Below are 17283 nucleotides of genomic sequence, written 5' to 3' on the forward strand. Positions count from 1 at the left end.
TCAAACCTACTACTATGTGAATATCTTTCACAGCAGCCTCAGCAGAAGCCACATAAAAAGTATAGTTTAATCTATCTCTAGTTCCTCAACTGTCAGGCACATTGATGAGGAAGTTTGGATTGCTGCTGAGTGCGCTCTATAAGTAGGCTTCTCCAGTCAAGATAAATTGAAAGCAAACATTCCTTCACTATGTTTGAGTTTTCTGCTCTGTGGTCTTTTTCTGGTTCTATTGTTTTCAAGTGTAAACCCTTGTCCTTGTTCCTATTGCTGAAAGCATGCACAAAGTCTTTTTTAAAATACATCGACTCTCTGGTAGTATGCCTGCTTTTAATGGAAACCATAGATAATTCCAGTGCAATATATGAACTTAAGAGAGGGAAAGAACATTGAAGACAAACAAGAATAGTTATTTTAACCAGTGTTCACTACTGAGAAATGTATGGAGGGTTCCTACCCATCTTCAGTTTTACACTGAAGCATCTATTAGAAGAGGTTTGAAAAGAAATTGATAAAGTTAACAGCAATAAAATGCCAATGACCAGGAACCTCATTTCAGCTCAGCCCTGGGTCTTTCAGTCTCTGGCCAAGTTATGCTGTAGGAGCACCAGTCCCCAGCTCTGTCTCTGGCCCTGATTCCTGGACAGACCTTGGATGTACACTGTAGGTAGCTTGTCTCCTGGATGGACCCCCCAGATGCATGCTGTAGCTTGTCTCCAGCCCTGCATCTGGCCCTGTCTCCTGGATGGACTCTGGACCCATGTTAAAGCCTCGTCTCCGGTTCTGTTTCTGGCCTTGTCTCCTTTTCCTCCTGATTGAGCTCCCTAGATGGATCCTGGACCTGGTACTTTGCTTATGGTGTCTGGGCCTGTTACCACCATCCATCTCTGCCTGCCACGTCCAGACCCTGCAGGACTGCACCCTGTTAGTAAGGGCATGGCTTGCACTGGGGTCACCGCTGTCACACTAGTCCCTCARGGAGAGACCAGCCAGCGCTCACTGCTCCCTGACATGTTAATTGTGGCATGAAACACATTACTCAGTTTGTTATACCTTCAGAGGACAAATAGTGGTAAACATGATGACTATTTTTTTTATTTATTTTTTTTTTTAAGAAAAGAATACTGTTCAAGGAACCCAGTAAAAAGTCTAATTTCTGGTCCAGACAAACTTGTAGAAATAATAAGGAAGAGAACAGAACAGAAATGAATAAGTCTAATGTACTGAGGAAGTGCCAATAAGATTCTGTAGAGAGAAGTTGCATCTTACAAACTTATCACAGTTCTCTGAAGGAGTGGGTGAATAAGGGGTGATCAGTCCAGGATACGGGGATTAACAAAGACTTTTCCGCAAAGTCCTTCAACAGAACAGATGGAGAAGATGACACCTCCATCATGGGTTAAACAGCAAAAAAAAAAAGAGTAAAGACAAGCCAGTTTCACACAGAGGTGGACACCTATGCATTTCCATTAAGTTCTGTGAAGGGATCCATGTTTGTAACTGATGAGCAGTGAACTGAACAAATTTGCCAATAACACCAAAAAAATGTCAAGACTACAGATGATGGCAAAGACACCATAATGGAAGGTGATTATGCATTACAACAGCAGCGAAAATTCAGTGTCAGAGAACAGTTACACACATAGGGAAAACAATCCTGTGTATACACATACATGGATATATTTACGTACATTCACACATAGCAATGCCTCCAAATTAGGGTACAAATCATCACTGAAGGAGGATCTCTGGACATGTTAGCTTAAGGCTCAACAGAGATCAGAAAAGGAAAGACTTCACAGATATAAAAGACAGACATTGAGAACAAAACAGACAGTATCATTATGCCACTGACTAAATCTCTGGAATGCATGCATCAGCTTAAAGTGTGAGCCACATGGTTACCTTTTCTTGAGACAGGATCAGCATAATTATAGAGAAGGGAGACAAAAATAATTTGAGGACAGAATAGCTTCTGCAGGAGGAAAACTATTCAAGCCTGGAAAAAATATGGTAACGATTTTTTAAATCTGGATTCTCCACATCATTCACAATGAACAATTATTAGTCAGTATTTCTCACAGAGCAAAAATTATGAGGGCCCAGATGGAAAATATGAAACAATCAAAAAGCAGAGCACATAACTATGATTGCGGAACTCTTTGCAGAGGATGCTGTGAAGGACAAAAGTTTAAAGAGAGACTAGACAAATCCTTGGGAGATGACTCCATAAACACAATGGTCTGGGTTCAGCCTCCAGTATGGGAGCTCCCTAGTCCGCAGGCAACAGGGAGGATATATGGAAGAGTCGCTCTGCATTTGCCTGTTTCTCATACTTTCTCCCTAAACACCACTACTGTCCCTGTCAGAGACAGAATGCCAGATAAGCAGCTTTGGTCTGCTCCAGCATTGCTTCCTGGGGGCTTCCCCCGTCCCCATTTCTGCATTCAGGCAACATAATAAAGCAGTCAGGGGACCCTGTTAACAAGTTCAGAGGCATGATTTCACTCCCTCAAAACTCGTGCCAAAGCCTGCTATGGCCTACCCAGTAACTTTGGCTGAAGAGTCCAAGTTAAGCAGACTCGGATGCTAATTATGCCAGTCCAATATCTAGATAATCTGGTATGTCTTATGCACACAAGCAAACAGGCTTTCTGGGCTCTGACGAGCCATTACTCTCCCATCTAGCCTCTTAGATCTCGTTTTCCCTTTTTAGTCTGAGAGCATAAGCCATAAAGGTTGGAAATCTTAAGAGCTCCTCAAATAGGTCAGCAGGTAATTTGAGGCTCTGTGATCGTCATCGTTCCCACTCCTCCTTTAGTACCCTTGTCCTGCACTTCAGTTCCTGGCACGGACTCAATGTCCCTCACAGTGTTTCCTTTGTAAAGCCATTTTCTGTAGGATGTGCCCCTTCCGTTTTCTGCGTCGGCTCTTGGTAACAGGAATGAAGAACATTCCCTTAGGGACCAATGAGTTAGTGTGAACCTTACACAATCCCAGAGAATGCTAATATGAAACAAATGCAGGATCGCAGTTTTCAAATGCCCTCCCCTCCTGCCCACTGTTGAACAAAATCAAAGCAGAGTGAGAAGGAATAAACAGCAAAGCACTGCTGGGATGAATTCACCATAGGTCTGCAAAGAAGCATTGCCCTATCAAGCCTGTCTGGTGCTCCAGGTCATGCGAGTACCTGACACCCCCCTGCAACTACATCTCTGCCTCATACAGAGCTCATGCTGCTGAGTGGTAGAGAGTAGAAGATATTCAAAAAGAAACAAAACAGAGCAGAACAGAAGGGACACACACAGCATGTAGCTGTGTATCCTCATGAAATACCTTCTCAGGAGTTAGTCTGCAAAACCTTTATAGGAGTTTTCCCTGCTTAAATTTCCTGAGTCTGCCAATTAAAGCTGCATGCAGTCTCAAGACATGCCTCAAAAAATCATCAGGAGGGGTCAGCAAAGCATATTCAAAGAGAAAACAACTAGCCCCAGCATATGGTGAGGCCTCTCAGAGGTTCCCTTGCAATATCCTTGGTGACCAGCCTCAGAGGCGGGCTAACATTTTCATTTTGCAGTAAGCCTGTCTGTGCCTACAGCACTGAGTGACTTGGAATCGAGACACCCAGAACTGATTCCTTCTTTCTTTATCTAATGGTAAGACCATGTCTAGTAGACAGAGAAATTAACTTCCCTGAAGGCTGCCTATGTTAAGACCTTGTGCCCCATCCCTCCAGCACAATCCTGAATATTTAGGTATTCCTCTTCAGAGCAAAGGTTTCTTAACTACTCTCCCTCTTCCCCTCCGGCCCTTTGACATTTCTGCTGTCATTTTCCATTTGGGGCACTGATTTGATGGTGTATTCTTAATGAAATCTCACTCAAAGTGCAAACTCATATGCCTTTTCCAAATTGTTTTTTTTACTGAATTTGACAATTTTCATGGCCAAATACACAGTCAGAGAGAGAGGAAACAAATTGCTCTGAATGAGAGAGAACCTAAAAGTTCAGTAGCATTGCACTGAAGAAAGGCAATAGTCACAAATGCTATCACCAGTTTCCTTACATTGCCACAGACACCATTGTGCCTTAACCCTCCAGCCGCTGGAGTCAAGAGGTTGTAAACAAGCCACAGATTCCATGGCTGCAAAGAAAAGCCTGAATGTGTGGAAAATTAAAAGGCTGAAGAAAGGTCATAAAGAAAAATAAAAGTAACTTGATATTTAATAATTTATTCTGACACTGCGATTCTGAATCCCAGTGAGATTTTTGGATCCCAATTTTTGAACACTAGAATTTGTGAAAACTGAGAAGAGAACTGGTTCTTTGTATTTTTTCTAAAGAGAAAATTCCTACAGCAGATAAAGTTTGGGGAGATGGAAGGCCTCTCATGGGCCCAGCTTGAATTAAAAGCTAATGTGAATGGCTRTAGTGTTTGCTATCTCCTTTTCTCTTCCAACATCTTCCACAGACTGCAAGACTGGCCTCTCACAGACACCAGCTGGGAGAAAGCACTGAGGGACAACAGCTGATATTTGCACCACAACTGGACAACTACTCTCAAATTATTCTCCTCAACTCTGATTTTTCCAAGAAATAAAAAGAATGCACACATGGACTGGAGCAAGCCAATAACATAAGAAGTGTCCTCACAATATTTCCTTTTCTAAACCTAATACATACCACAGGCTGGGGGCTGTCCTTGTCTCTTTGTGCCCTGGATCTCTTGTCCTTTGGAGTCCACACACCAGCACTGTCCTCCCTGCTGACACTGCACTGGTGTGTAGCTTCCATCAGCATCACACGACGGCATGTAGGCATGCTGGTAACGAATAGCTGCATACCGTTCAACCTCACATTTTGAGGGGCCTAGAAGAAAAACAGTATGCATTAAGGAGGGAAATATTCAAGTGTCAGAGCCCATCTCTACTTGATTCCGTTTGCTTGCCTATTTTTTGCCAAGTCTGTGGGGGGGAAAAAAAAAGTTTAATTTCCTGTCTGTTTTCAGTGAAACCTCTCAAGTACTAGCCCCAGATGGAAATTCTCCATTCTCTGTCCCACCAGAAAGCTGGCCCCATGGTTTTCTGCCTGTAGGTGTTTGTTTCTGAAAGATAAACAGAAATTAAAACCTCAACACATTTTTCAGTCACAGTCACAGGTAGAGAGAACAACATGGTCTCTCATTCAGTGAGCCATGCTGGAGGCTAGGTGACCTCTGGCCCTTAATATGAATATAAAGCTGGTCAACGGAGCCAGGTATGAAACTTGGGAGACAGATATAAGCACAACGGAATGCTCAGGCAGTGACAGGGCAAACCTCCGTTTCCTCTGTACTTGGCCTTGGGAAAGAGAACTTTTTTTCTTGACTGGACAAACAAATGTTTCTGCAGACAATGAAGTGCTGTTCTAGCAAAAGGCTCTGCACCTCTGACTTTGGAGCTTTGAGTGTGAGACCACCAACTTCTTTCACATCCATCCATGGGGAATGAAGGACCCTATTCCTGTCAAACTGGTCTTAACAGCAGAGAAGCCAAAGCTTCATAAGCCAAATTTTATGAGATAAGTTATGATCTCTCCAATAATAGATTCAGCCCTTCCAACAGAAACTTTGGTTATTTATATAAACGTAAGATCCAAGGGCCTAAATATTTCTCATCTTCAAGACCTTTTCAACTGTATTCAGCTACTGGGCTGAAGCAGCAAGAGCAACCACATCAGAATCTATTGTCTGTCAAGAAAGTCCAACAATTTTCCTGGCAGCGCCTGATGTGCATGGTTTCAGGTGATAGTGTAAAATCATGGTAATTCACCAAAGCAGCTGCCATCTGTGTCTAATGAACATGGTCACATCTCCACCTTGTGGCTGTTATAGCTTAATCTTTGCTTACAACCACAGTTTCTAGCTACAGTCAGAGCTTATTTCATAACACTGTGCAGTAGGAGGAGGAGTATGCTTTCCAGACCCCCCGCAAAATGATCAGCTCATCTCAGAAATATAAACATTGTACGACCTATGCAGCTAGAAGACTTTCGTCAGTATCTGCTTAATATCTCTGAGTGACAAAACTTCTTAGCAAGGGTTAGGCACCAGTTTCAGCGGAGTTTGGATATGGAAGGATGAAGTATCACACAAGGGATACAAACTCTCCTCAAGCCAGGCAAATCATTTGGGCCCCTGGTGTAGGACAGTGAAGGAACTACTTTCTCTCCTGTCCCGCAAAGTTCATTGTCAGTAGGCAGTAAAACTCATTTGGCCCAAGGTGTGAGTGAACGAACCCAAAAGCAGATCAGTAAGTTCAGCCTCGCTGGGTAAGTCATTACAAACTCTTGCACAGCCTCTTGGGGATCAAGTGTTCTGTGGCTGACCTAAGATCCTTTCTATTTCTTATTGTACAACCATAAAAGTCTGAGAAAATGCTCCCTTTTTTAACTTAATAAATCATCAGATCCATGTCTAGAATCTCAATCAAGAAACAGGCTGTCACACCCTAAAGTGAGAGTTCATGGGCTTTCAGCTAAGGTGCTTGGGAAAGCTTTGATTAGAAGACAGGCGCAATCTGCTGGTAAGAACGTACAATGCAGAGAGATTAGAAGTTAGCTGCAATTCAGGGACCTTGATTCATGCACTGGAGCTGCGATACTGTATGCTTTCAGTGCAAGAGACTACTAGAACAACTCTCCACACTAGCAGCTGTCACATATGAGCTCCAAAATTGTTGTCCTATTTACAGGGCATCACCCAGTGCTACTTACATCTGAACTTGCCAGAGGTAGCCAGCTGAATCCCCAAGAACCGCCTCTGCAGGATCCGATACATGCTTGTCTCGGTGAATATGCGGGCAGGCTCCAGTGCAGAGAAAATCGTATCATAAACTTCATCAAGCAGGAGTTCCAAGCCTAGAAAAGACAGACACTTTTAGCAGAGTCTGATTTTAAGAGAGAAATCATCTGCTTCATACCAGAGTGGCAGAACTGGAAACCTATCAGGAAAAAGAAAACCAGTCCTCCAAGCAGACAAAACGTGGACTTATATACTGCATAACCCTAATGCACTGTACCATACAATGCACTGTCATTAGCTTTACACCTTGACATCTACCAAAATGAGCATAAAAGGAACATCCAGTAACTCTAAGAAGCTGGCACTGTGCCCTGTTTGGGTTATGTTCAGTTCACAGTAGCGCAAAGTAGTGATATACTGTGCAATTATATCACTATCAGTTGTTTCCAAAAAAACATTTCCTAATTATTTTGGTTGTGTAACTGTAAGCTAAATGTAAAGAGGTGCAGTGGTTTCTCTGAGTGCACAAACTTTTGAACAACTTCTCACACTCAAGTCCTCACCTACTTTTTATTTTTCATAGAAATATCTAAAGAGCTGGAAGTCCTCAAACTCCCCATCCCTCTTTCTTGGAAGAACCATCGTTCTTCCTTGCAAGATGTCCCATCAACTGCTAACATGTATGAAAGCTCTCTTGAGGTTATGAGAGAAGAGGAAAGACCATCTGAGCAAGAAGGAAATTGTTCAGTCTCCAGACCCATTATATTCCCCTTCAGCTGCTAATAGGACTCACTGAATATGATACAGCTTTCTAATATGGACAGAGGGAGTAAACTGAGCCGTCCTGTTTGACCAGCCCAAAAAGGACAGAGTTAGCTGCCATGCAGCAACTCTAGTTCATAAGGGTGGGATTCACCTTGAGGGAGAGAATTGCACTAGGGAGGACCATCCTTTCCCATGGATACTAAAGAGGTCACATTTGTTGTCCTGTATTCTTACCTCTTGCAAAAACAAAACTGAAGGCTTTAACGAAGCTGAAGACTGATACTTATTATTTGCCCTTTTCCTAGGGAATTCAAAGCCCCTTAAGTTAAAGTATCAGAGCCTAGAAGGCACTTACCAGTGTCTGTTAACTCTCTTCCCAGACTGTCAGCGCAGTAGCAGTACCCAGAGACCTCTGGGAACGTTCGCCGGAAAGAACTGAATGTCTGGAACACCTCTGGGAGCCTGGAAGCAAAAGCAGCTTCTTACGGAGAGCTTGTGGAGGTCCTTTGATGACAACAAAGAAGTATTTGTGTTTCCCTTCAGGATTTGTACAGCAAGGACCTCTGCACAGCACAAAACCATTAGGAATTGCCTGGGTCTACTTATATCAACCAGACTCTGACATGATCCAAATGATGGTCTTTCATCTGGCTAAAAAGGTCCAAAGCTGTGCACCGAGCATCTCCCACGCCAGAAGAGCATATCAGGTCTTGGGGTTATCCTTTACACAGCAAGACCCTTTTCTTTATATATTCTTCTTCTCAACAGAAGAATAATCAGAAGTGACCTGTTCCCCTGGATAACACACACACTTTTAAAACAAAGGACAAGACCTCTCTTCAGACAGATTTCAGATCCTTCCTAAAAAGGTACCCAGTGCATAACATTCATTTTCAGTTCTGCTCTCATCTTTGAAAGCCTATCGAAGAGTGCAAAGAGAGGTCTGTTGGCTGAATGCCATTACAACACCCATTCATTAGCTTCTACAAATCTGCACAAGAGGGAAGAGTGCCTAAACAAACAGGTTCCTTCCTGTTTGTTCCCCCCTACATGCAACGTGTGCTTTCAGTAGTGAATTAAGCACAGAAAGCTGATAAAAACAACACTATTTTTTTCATTCTGAGAGCATGGCTCAATGGATTAAACAGAAACAGTTTTTAATATATTACAAGTAAGATTGACTCTCACTTCTGGAGATCAAAGAGGTGCTAGATTCCAGTATAATATGCTGGTAGTGACAACAGCCAGATTCCAGCAAAGGAATGATTTAAGAAGGAAACTTAATAGGGTCAGAGTTGGAAAAAACATAATAAATGTGATCTTAACTGACAGACACWCTAGGGTTTCTCCAAGCAAATAGAAGATAATTTTTTCTAGATTCAGGCAATATGGCCAGCAGAACAATTTTACTATGCTCCACCACAATAAGATTACATTGCAGAGACATACTCTTACGATAAAGGCCTGTTATCCCAGCTGCATGTGGCATATATGGGAAAATCTAACAAAAGAGAAAGGGAGTCTTCTGCCCAAGACATTTGCAGAAATAAATAGTCAGCGTAGTTCTTTTGGTTTTTTGTTTTTTGTTTTTTGTTTTAACAAGGAAGAACACTTAGTAGTAAGGGTAATGGTCCTGAACTACTGGAAAAAACATTAACATGCCAAAATAGTTTACAGCAACCCTGTGTACTTCCTTCAACTAACTGGGACTGCGTACCAGCCTCAGTTCCAGTGCCATCCCACCCGCAACCTGCTCTAGCTGCTCTAACTGCTGCTGCAACCTGCTCTAAGCTGCTCTAACAACTGCAGACCACAATGTAGCTGAGAAATGCTGTACTGCTGACATGGCATGCTAAAGGCAATCAAAATTTCATACTTTAGGACACAAAAGGACTTCTGTTGGCATTGATTAAAAAAACAATTTAAGATATAAACAGCCAGACAGTATCTTTCTCTAGTCTTCTACAAACACATGGACATAAAGGACTTGGGGTATTCCAAGAGCATTCTGCTCCCCGAATTATCATGCACTGGTCATTTCCCAGTCAGGAGTATGACCTGTTCTCTGCTTGTGAGAGCAATGCCACTATACTCACAGGCAGCTTCCTTCACTGCTCATATCCTTGGAGCTCATCACCTCAGCATCTCAACATCCAATTTAGTGAAACAGGACGTTATGCAAAAAACACATTTCTGCATGCTGCTTTCTTTTCATCCTCAGCTTTACGAAAGCATACACATAATTATATCACTTTTAATGTGGGACTAGATGTGCAGTCATATCCTGTCATCTTGCTTATTTTTGTTCTTAGTCGAGAGTATGGCTAAATAAAATGCAAAAGGATATAAATTGGGGCCACAAACATAAGGATAGAACTTTGTTTGCCTTACTTGGAAGGCTGGCTTCCTACAGCTTCTCTTCTTTTAAGAGTCTCTTTTTATAACAGACCTAGAGGTGGTTAGTGATAACACAGAGGACCTCATCTTTCAGACCCAGTCGAAACAAATGGCTGAAGCGAAGATGGCTATATTTAATTTGTGGATCATTAAGAAGAGTGTTTGCACTCAAAAAATGGGAAAGTAGACAAATGTGAAGTTGTTGAACTTTGCCTCCAACTKAGTSTCTGCATTTGGCTTCCAAAAAAGATAATTCCTTACTGATCTTCAAAATCAGGTTTGCCAAAATCCCTTTYTAGCTTTTGAACATGCAGCTCAAGTCGTATCTACCCTTCTTTTTGACTGCACAGAAGCAGGTGGAGAATACCAAATCATGCTTTTTACACTACCAACAAAATAATACATAATAGGCCTGAACCTCCAGTAAGCTGGGATAAGACACAGACCCCAAGCCTTTAGCCTGATGAAAATGATAGCAAGAAAGTAAAAAGCTCTCCTTGATTTTTGAGTTCTTGAGCTCTCTTACCTATCTGCTACAAGGTCTTCTATATGACTGCCCATCCAAGTGGGACCTGGGCACAGTCTGTACAAAATAAGTAACAGCAGCCAAATCACCAGGGGGTGGCAGGAGATTTTGTGTCATCTTTCTTTCCAGAAGTCTTTCTCTTGGAAAACTTTTTTTTTTATTTCTCCATTTACTTTTTAAAATACATTGATTTATTCTGGAATACTTACAAGGGTGTGGGGAGACAATATGGGAAGGGAGTTAGACTGACATGTCTAGATTTTGAAAATCAGTCTTTGGGGCAAAAGAAAGTTGCTCCAGCGGTCAGAAAATGAACCCAAAACTTTTAAAACATCCCTCCTCTGCTACAGTCTTTTGTTGTGGAACTTAGTATGTAACTTCAACTCCGTGTTGTGGCCTCCCGTTTATAGGACGGGATAATGACATTTCCTTATCTTGCAGGAATATTGTGAAAATATATTAATAGCCTGAAACAGATAGGATGGTAMTGAGCCAAGTCAATGCTGCAATTAGAAAGGCAGACAGCTGGAAATGAAACAGTCCTGCTTTGATTAATTACATGATGTGGACACAAGAAAAGTCCTATCCTGCAGCCCTGTTCCAGGCAAACCTCCCAAAGGGAGCAAAAGAATGTTAAATTAAAGCATTGCTTTCTTCTCTGTAATTGCTCTTTTAGAATTTCTGCACTCCACAGGCCAACAAGTGAAACGGCCAAATTATTTTGCTCTTGCCAAAATAACCTCTCTTGAAGCTCTGACAAATTTGTACTGTGCATTTGGGCCTGCCTTTCATTTTTGCTTAAACAACCACCCCCTCAAAATGGCAAAAATGATACTTACAATAAAATGCTTTTGCTATTATAGAGTCAAGTCAGAATGAGACATTATATTTACCCCATTGCCCTCCACTGGAGAAAAGTATTGATTGAGAAAACTCCACTTTGTAAGAAAACAAAAGATTTCTCTGGATTGTCTCAACATCTGTACTAAAGGGAACTCCTCTTTCTGTGGTTCCCCCTTCCCAGTCCTTTTCCATGTGAGCATTAACTTCTGATTCCTCCACAGGACAACAGCTTCCTGTTCCCATTGCATGTTTTCTCTGGACAATCATTTGATACAACATTTTGAAAACTTCCCCAGCCTGCTCCAGCCGCTAGAGGCCAATCTGTATTGCAGCACCCCCTCGTCATCCCTACTCACTTGCCTATATGAATAACTCTGGCACTATGTAAACAAATGAACATCTTCCACACTGCTATGTGGAACTTGCTCTTCATGTGTTGCCACTCGGCTCTCTGTCCATACGTTTTCACATCTCATATGGAATTAACTTTATCTCATTTATACATCTGAACTTCTCTCCCCCTTCTGCACTTATCTCATTTTGTTCTGTGTCAGGAAGGTAGCCTCAGATACTGTTGTACGACATTATTGCCATGTGGTATCCACTGATGTGCAAAGACATTCTGATTAGATTGCAGGGATGGAATGTCAGGCTTTTCYAGATAAACAAATTTAAGTCATAAGAAAGAAAAAAGTTCTTTACTTGGTTCACCCATCATCAGGAAACAAAGAMAGATAGGGTCACAGAAGGGCTTCACGTAAAAAAGTGCAGTAAGATATTGACTTGAAGAGACATGCAGAATTGCCTTCCTTTTTTCAGAAGCCTATGCTCTTACCTGTTATAATTGTGAACGAGATCAAAAAACATCATGTCTGTAGTGTTGACAAATTTGCACTGGACAGGGAAAAATTCTCCATCTGGTGAACACTGTGGCGGGCTCTTCTCCCCAACCCCATGAAGAATGCGACGGTCTCGGATCTCGCAGTTTCCTGGACCTGATTGGAAAAGAGTATTGCTTATTGGTGTTTATCTTCCCAGGAACACTCAAACAACCACCCTGCCATTTGGAAAGGGGCTCAGATCCATTACACTGAACACAGGAACCTAAGTGAAGTGCCTTGGTTTCCCTTTATAGCCAATGAAAACATAGACACTTGATTTAGATTCTTAAGCACCTATAGTTACATAGGATGAATGCATGTCAGTGTCCAAGCTACTGATCTGCTAACCTTTCATTCAAGCCAAACTTTCCATCCCCCCCCCCCGCCCCCCAAATACCCTGCCTTTTTGTTGAATCCTACTTACACCGTGTTGGCTTTCCTCTCTGCCTGGTGCCATAAATCTCCATTCCTTCCAGGTCTACACACCAGCACTGATCCAGTTCCACGTCACACTGCACCATATCAAATGTCCCTGAATCCAAGCACTGAGGGATGTAGGAGATGCTACTGCTGTTGATGTAGCGACTTACCAAGATCCTCTGCTTTTGCAGCTGGCAAAAGGATAAGCCTATTATAYCAAAAAGAGGCATCATTAGAAGAAGGTACTTGCTGGGCACTAAATCATTTAAGACGACATTGGAGTTTTTTCAGAGTTGCAAGTTCTGAGTCTGCCACCCAGGTGGCATCAGGACATTGATGGACTTGAGCTCATGAAAATGGGTACACAGAAACCTGTGACAGATTGGCTGAAGCTTTCTGACTGAAAAGCCAACACAATAAGTGGATCTTTCATTCATGACTTACATTCAGGTAACCTTTATGAACAGGAATTATCCAGGTGCATCAGGTTTTCATCATCACCTCCAAAGAAAACCCAGAGCTTTCATGGAAAAGACCTAGTAAGTTACAAACTAGACTTCTCCAAAGTCCAGAGCTAACCCATTCTTGATTTCAGCAGTTCAAATTCATGGCACTCTGAACAATAGAAATGTCTGACTTACAAGATACGGGGTATCCATTCTGCTTGCTGCCAGGTACCTCAACGCCATTCTCGTCCACACACCAACAGGAAAGACCATTCCTACTGCACTGAACCGTTCTGAGGGAGAATGCACATTACACATTTTATTCTGTTAGCTACAGAGTCCTCAGTCAGTACAGGGCATAAACCAAGACATAAACCATGACAAACATGCAGGACAAGTACTATAAAACCACAAATAATGGAATCGGAAGGACTGCATTTCTGGGCGCTCTGAATATTCTAGGTCTACCTGGTAGCAGTTCTTCTTAATTCTAGTAAATCTCTGAAGTTTTCAGTAACTGCAGAAAATTGACTTGAAGTCATTCAGGAAGAAAGCAGATTGGACAGAATCCTGCTTTTCAGTATTYGAGATTCACTGTACATCTGGGGACCTTTTCTAAGTCAAATCTAGCACAGTCTAGGTCCCCCATCTTAGGCAACAACAGCAAGATAACACTAAAGAGCATTATGGTTGGCACTCCCCCTCAACCTCAGCTTTAACTCATTAACTTCTTGCATCTTCAAGCCACACACTGTTTTCTAACCCACTGCTCCACGGACTCCCAACGAGCTTTCCGATTCTTTTACTGCCTTTAGAAGGAAACCAAGCTGTGCCACTTAAAGCGCTGTGAATAGCTTCCCCCAGTCAGCTTGGCTCAGTTACACCAGCTGGCACACYGATCACGGGTCTTGGGCACATAAGAGTGGATGGGAAGGCAGCAGCTGCRTAATGCAATAATCTGTACCAAGCATTTAACACAAATACTGCTGCCAACATTAGTCTATTAATCTTAGATTAACCTATTAACCCAGAGATTATTTCCAGCAAGAGGGATTTCATTTAGGAGAAATGAATGTGCTGGATCTGCAGCATGGCTCAATGAAATACCTTCAGTCACCCTCTCCCTCCAGTCTGCTGATAGAGAGTCTCTTCAAAACCAAAGTTAAAGCCTTCATTGCTAATTAAAGATTACATACAAACCCAGCAAAATAACAGCCAGAATGAATTACCTGAACTGGCCATCTTCTGAGCATTGAGGAACATAGGTTTCTCCTTCTGAAAAAGCCTTTTCCCTTTGAAGTTCACATGGTCGTAAAGGCTGGGAATCTGTCTGGTACTCTGAAAGCAGCAAGAAGGTAGAGACATAAAAGCAGTTTCACTATGAACCTATTCTTATTAAAACCCCATTAGTGCCAATGCTAGCTGGAAAAGTCCCAGGTCCACCCTTCCTCCCTGGTTATTTTCTCATGACTCTTCATGTGCATTGCTGCACAGGGCAGCACAGAAAGGTACTGAAGAACTAGCTGGGGTGATGAAGGTGCCCATGAACACCTCTCCCAGGCCTGTGCTGAATTAGCTCCAGTCCTGTTCTGTACTAACATGGCTATCATTTTCTGGTACTTGAGGCAATTTACTTATTCAAGGTTAGTTGTGGCTACCTCTAAAAAACAGTATTTTGCCATAGCCACACCTATTTCTCAGAGGGACATCACTATGAATAGTTCTGAGTACTAGTTCTTTATTGAAGCCAAGTCACTTACTATTCTACCAAAAGGAGAAGGTATTTCTACTTTACTTCGTGAAAGACTTAGAAAGAATCAATGCCTAGTAGACAGCATCAGACATTCACATTAGGAGCACTTTTCAAATGTTACCAGTACAAGTGATCAACGGCTGAAGCCACCTAGCAAGAAAACAGTCAACCCATCAGTTCTTAATTTCATCAAAAATCAAATTTAGATGCTGTTTGAGAAGAATGATGAAATTCAATAATTCCTTCTTTACAGAACAGATTAGTTGACCTTACAGTCTCCTGTCCTCAAAATCTAACAATCTTCTGTCAAAAATTTGACAAAGTCAGGAGAAAATACTAAGAAACTATGGAACAGAATACCAGTTAACTTACCTTTGTGTCACTTCACTAAAAGCAAAGAGATACATGAGCTAGGGAAAGGGCTAGTTAGAACAATGGTAGGACCCAGGAGTTCTGGCATGGGATTCTGTATCTGAGCTAGTTGCTTGTACTTTCACTATGGTCCTCAGAGATGTAGTTACTAGAGTCAGAGGAGATGAGGTAAGTCAGTGTTCAAAGATCAGCATTGCTTTAGGACAAGATTAAGTACTTTTTTTACTTCCATTGACTAGTTTTCCATCAGCTCTAAAAACAAACTAAACAAAAACATAGATGCAGTGATTTAACTGAAGGTTCACCTAATCCAGTATTTGGTCAGGGTCACCACAGGTCTAATAGTGCAAATACATAATGAGAATCCTTAATACTTTGCAGCCTTCAGTAATTTGCGACTCATGGACTTCTTTAACCAGAGATGTTTTCTGTGCACTTAAGAACTCTCAGTCATTTCTCTGTGAATTCTTACTGTGCCCCCGTAAGTCCATGTAAAGTTTTACACAAGATTGTAAAAGGAGTTTAGGTTAGTTCACATATAGACATCAACATTTAGACAAATCCCATACTATTTCAATCTCTAATGTGACTCTGAGCCAGTTGCTCTGGGATGCATGGAGATCCCTTCTATGGTGCCAGAGACAGACTATTAAGGCAGCCGAGTTAGGAGATCAATCAGTGGTTCAAATTGCTTTTTACGCAGAACCGTCAAACTCTTGTTCCTTAAACAGAACAAGAAGAGAACTAGGGACAGCATTCAGACTATCCAGTAATTTAACTAGGATCAAGCCTAAATTAGATGGTGGGACACATAAACAAATGCCATACTCCTAAGACCTTTGCATCACTGTAGCACCACCCTTTTTTACCCAAGCTTCTTCTCTGGCCCAGTACATTCATCCAATTTTTTCACCCCCAAAACAAGCTTACTGAACTCAAATAACCCTGACCTTCTACAGGTCCTCATTGTTTGGGATTTAACCTGGAACCCAGACTCAATCTGGGCATCACACAACAGCTAGGTAAACTAGTAATATGCAAGATTCAAGATCCTGTTCCACTGTGTAACACGCAAAACCATAACTACCTTTGTCTCATTTTTCACTTAGCAGGAATAACACAAAGAGCAGTGCAAAGATCACAGGAGCACAGTCATTACTGGACATAAGCAAAGGGAAAGAATAAGTGTACTTACCAAATATATTGGCTGCCACTATACTAATAAAGCAAAGAAGGATGCAAAATGTGATGGAGCCCATCTTGCAATGCAAGAGCTCCATCCCCTTTTGTCATCGAGGCAACCCTGCACACAACACAGCCTCCACCTGCCTTTATAGCAAAAATTGTTTGAACAGGTTCATTTATGAGCTGGTAGACTGGCTACTAAATTGGGTGAGTGACGCATATGATGCTTCTAAGTAAACCACAARAGGACCATTCACCTGGAACTGCCCTAGTGGTTTTCATCAGTGAGTTCTCATCCCCTCTCCAGGGAGCACTACTGAACCCAGTCATCTGAAAGTAGAACAAGCACYAGCATGTACAAAGGGCAGCTTGGAAGACTTAGTTAAATCAACATGCAAATTAATCATACTGACATTGCCCCAGACTGAGCTTACACTATCACCTATGTTGTGGTGCACCCATTTGCACCGAATTCAAGGAGAGATCCTATTCCTTGAACAGGTGCCTGACTTCCAGCTGAAGTCAATGGCAAGTTAGAGGCCTAAAATACCTCAGTAGGGTCTTGACTTGGGGCACATTCATGAAGAATAATGCCAGCACTCAAGAAATATATGCTTAAATATAAGCTGAAAGCTGCCACAACCTACGTTGCTTATTTAGACCTTGTGTTCTTTATTTGACCTTGGCTTCAACTCCCACTTGTACCACATACTCACATACAGCTTCAAAGTAGCTTCACTTCTGCAGTTTCATCCTTTAAACACAACATAGGTATAACAATTAAGCAGATCAACACAAGTCAAGCTTTTGGTACTTACTACATTTAAGATTCTCAAACTAAAACCACTTTAGAAATATTACTTCTCTGCTTCTAGAGTATCATGTCTTGCCTGCATCCCTCTTATGACAGTTAGCACT

General features: G+C 41.9%; 1 protein-coding gene across 4 annotated transcripts in view; it reads right to left on the minus strand.

Moving 5' to 3' along the window:
* TG (thyroglobulin) overlaps positions 1–16701 on the minus strand; it is a 166037-nt gene extending 149336 nt beyond the window's left edge. For all 4 annotated transcript variants that reach the window (XM_026057059.1, XM_026057056.1, XM_026057058.1 and 1 more), the window contains exons 1-8: positions 16623–16701; positions 14285–14393; positions 13251–13348; positions 12614–12817; positions 12144–12303; positions 7898–8004; positions 6750–6893; positions 4680–4865 (exon numbers count right to left, since the gene is read on the minus strand). In XM_026057059.1, the coding sequence (XP_025912844.1) occupies positions 4680–4865; positions 6750–6893; positions 7898–8004; positions 12144–12303; positions 12614–12817; positions 13251–13348; positions 14285–14393; positions 16623–16695 (1081 nt within the window). In that variant the 5' untranslated portion in view covers positions 16696–16701. The remainder of the gene's footprint in view (positions 1–4679; positions 4866–6749; positions 6894–7897; positions 8005–12143; positions 12304–12613; positions 12818–13250; positions 13349–14284; positions 14394–16622) is intronic.
* Between the last annotated feature and the right edge of the window lie 582 nt (positions 16702–17283).

The sequence above is a fragment of the Apteryx rowi genome, unplaced genomic scaffold, assembly GCF_003343035.1.
Source record: "Apteryx rowi isolate R43461 unplaced genomic scaffold, aptRow1 scaffold_136, whole genome shotgun sequence".
Lineage (NCBI taxonomy): Eukaryota > Metazoa > Chordata > Aves > Apterygiformes > Apterygidae > Apteryx > Apteryx rowi.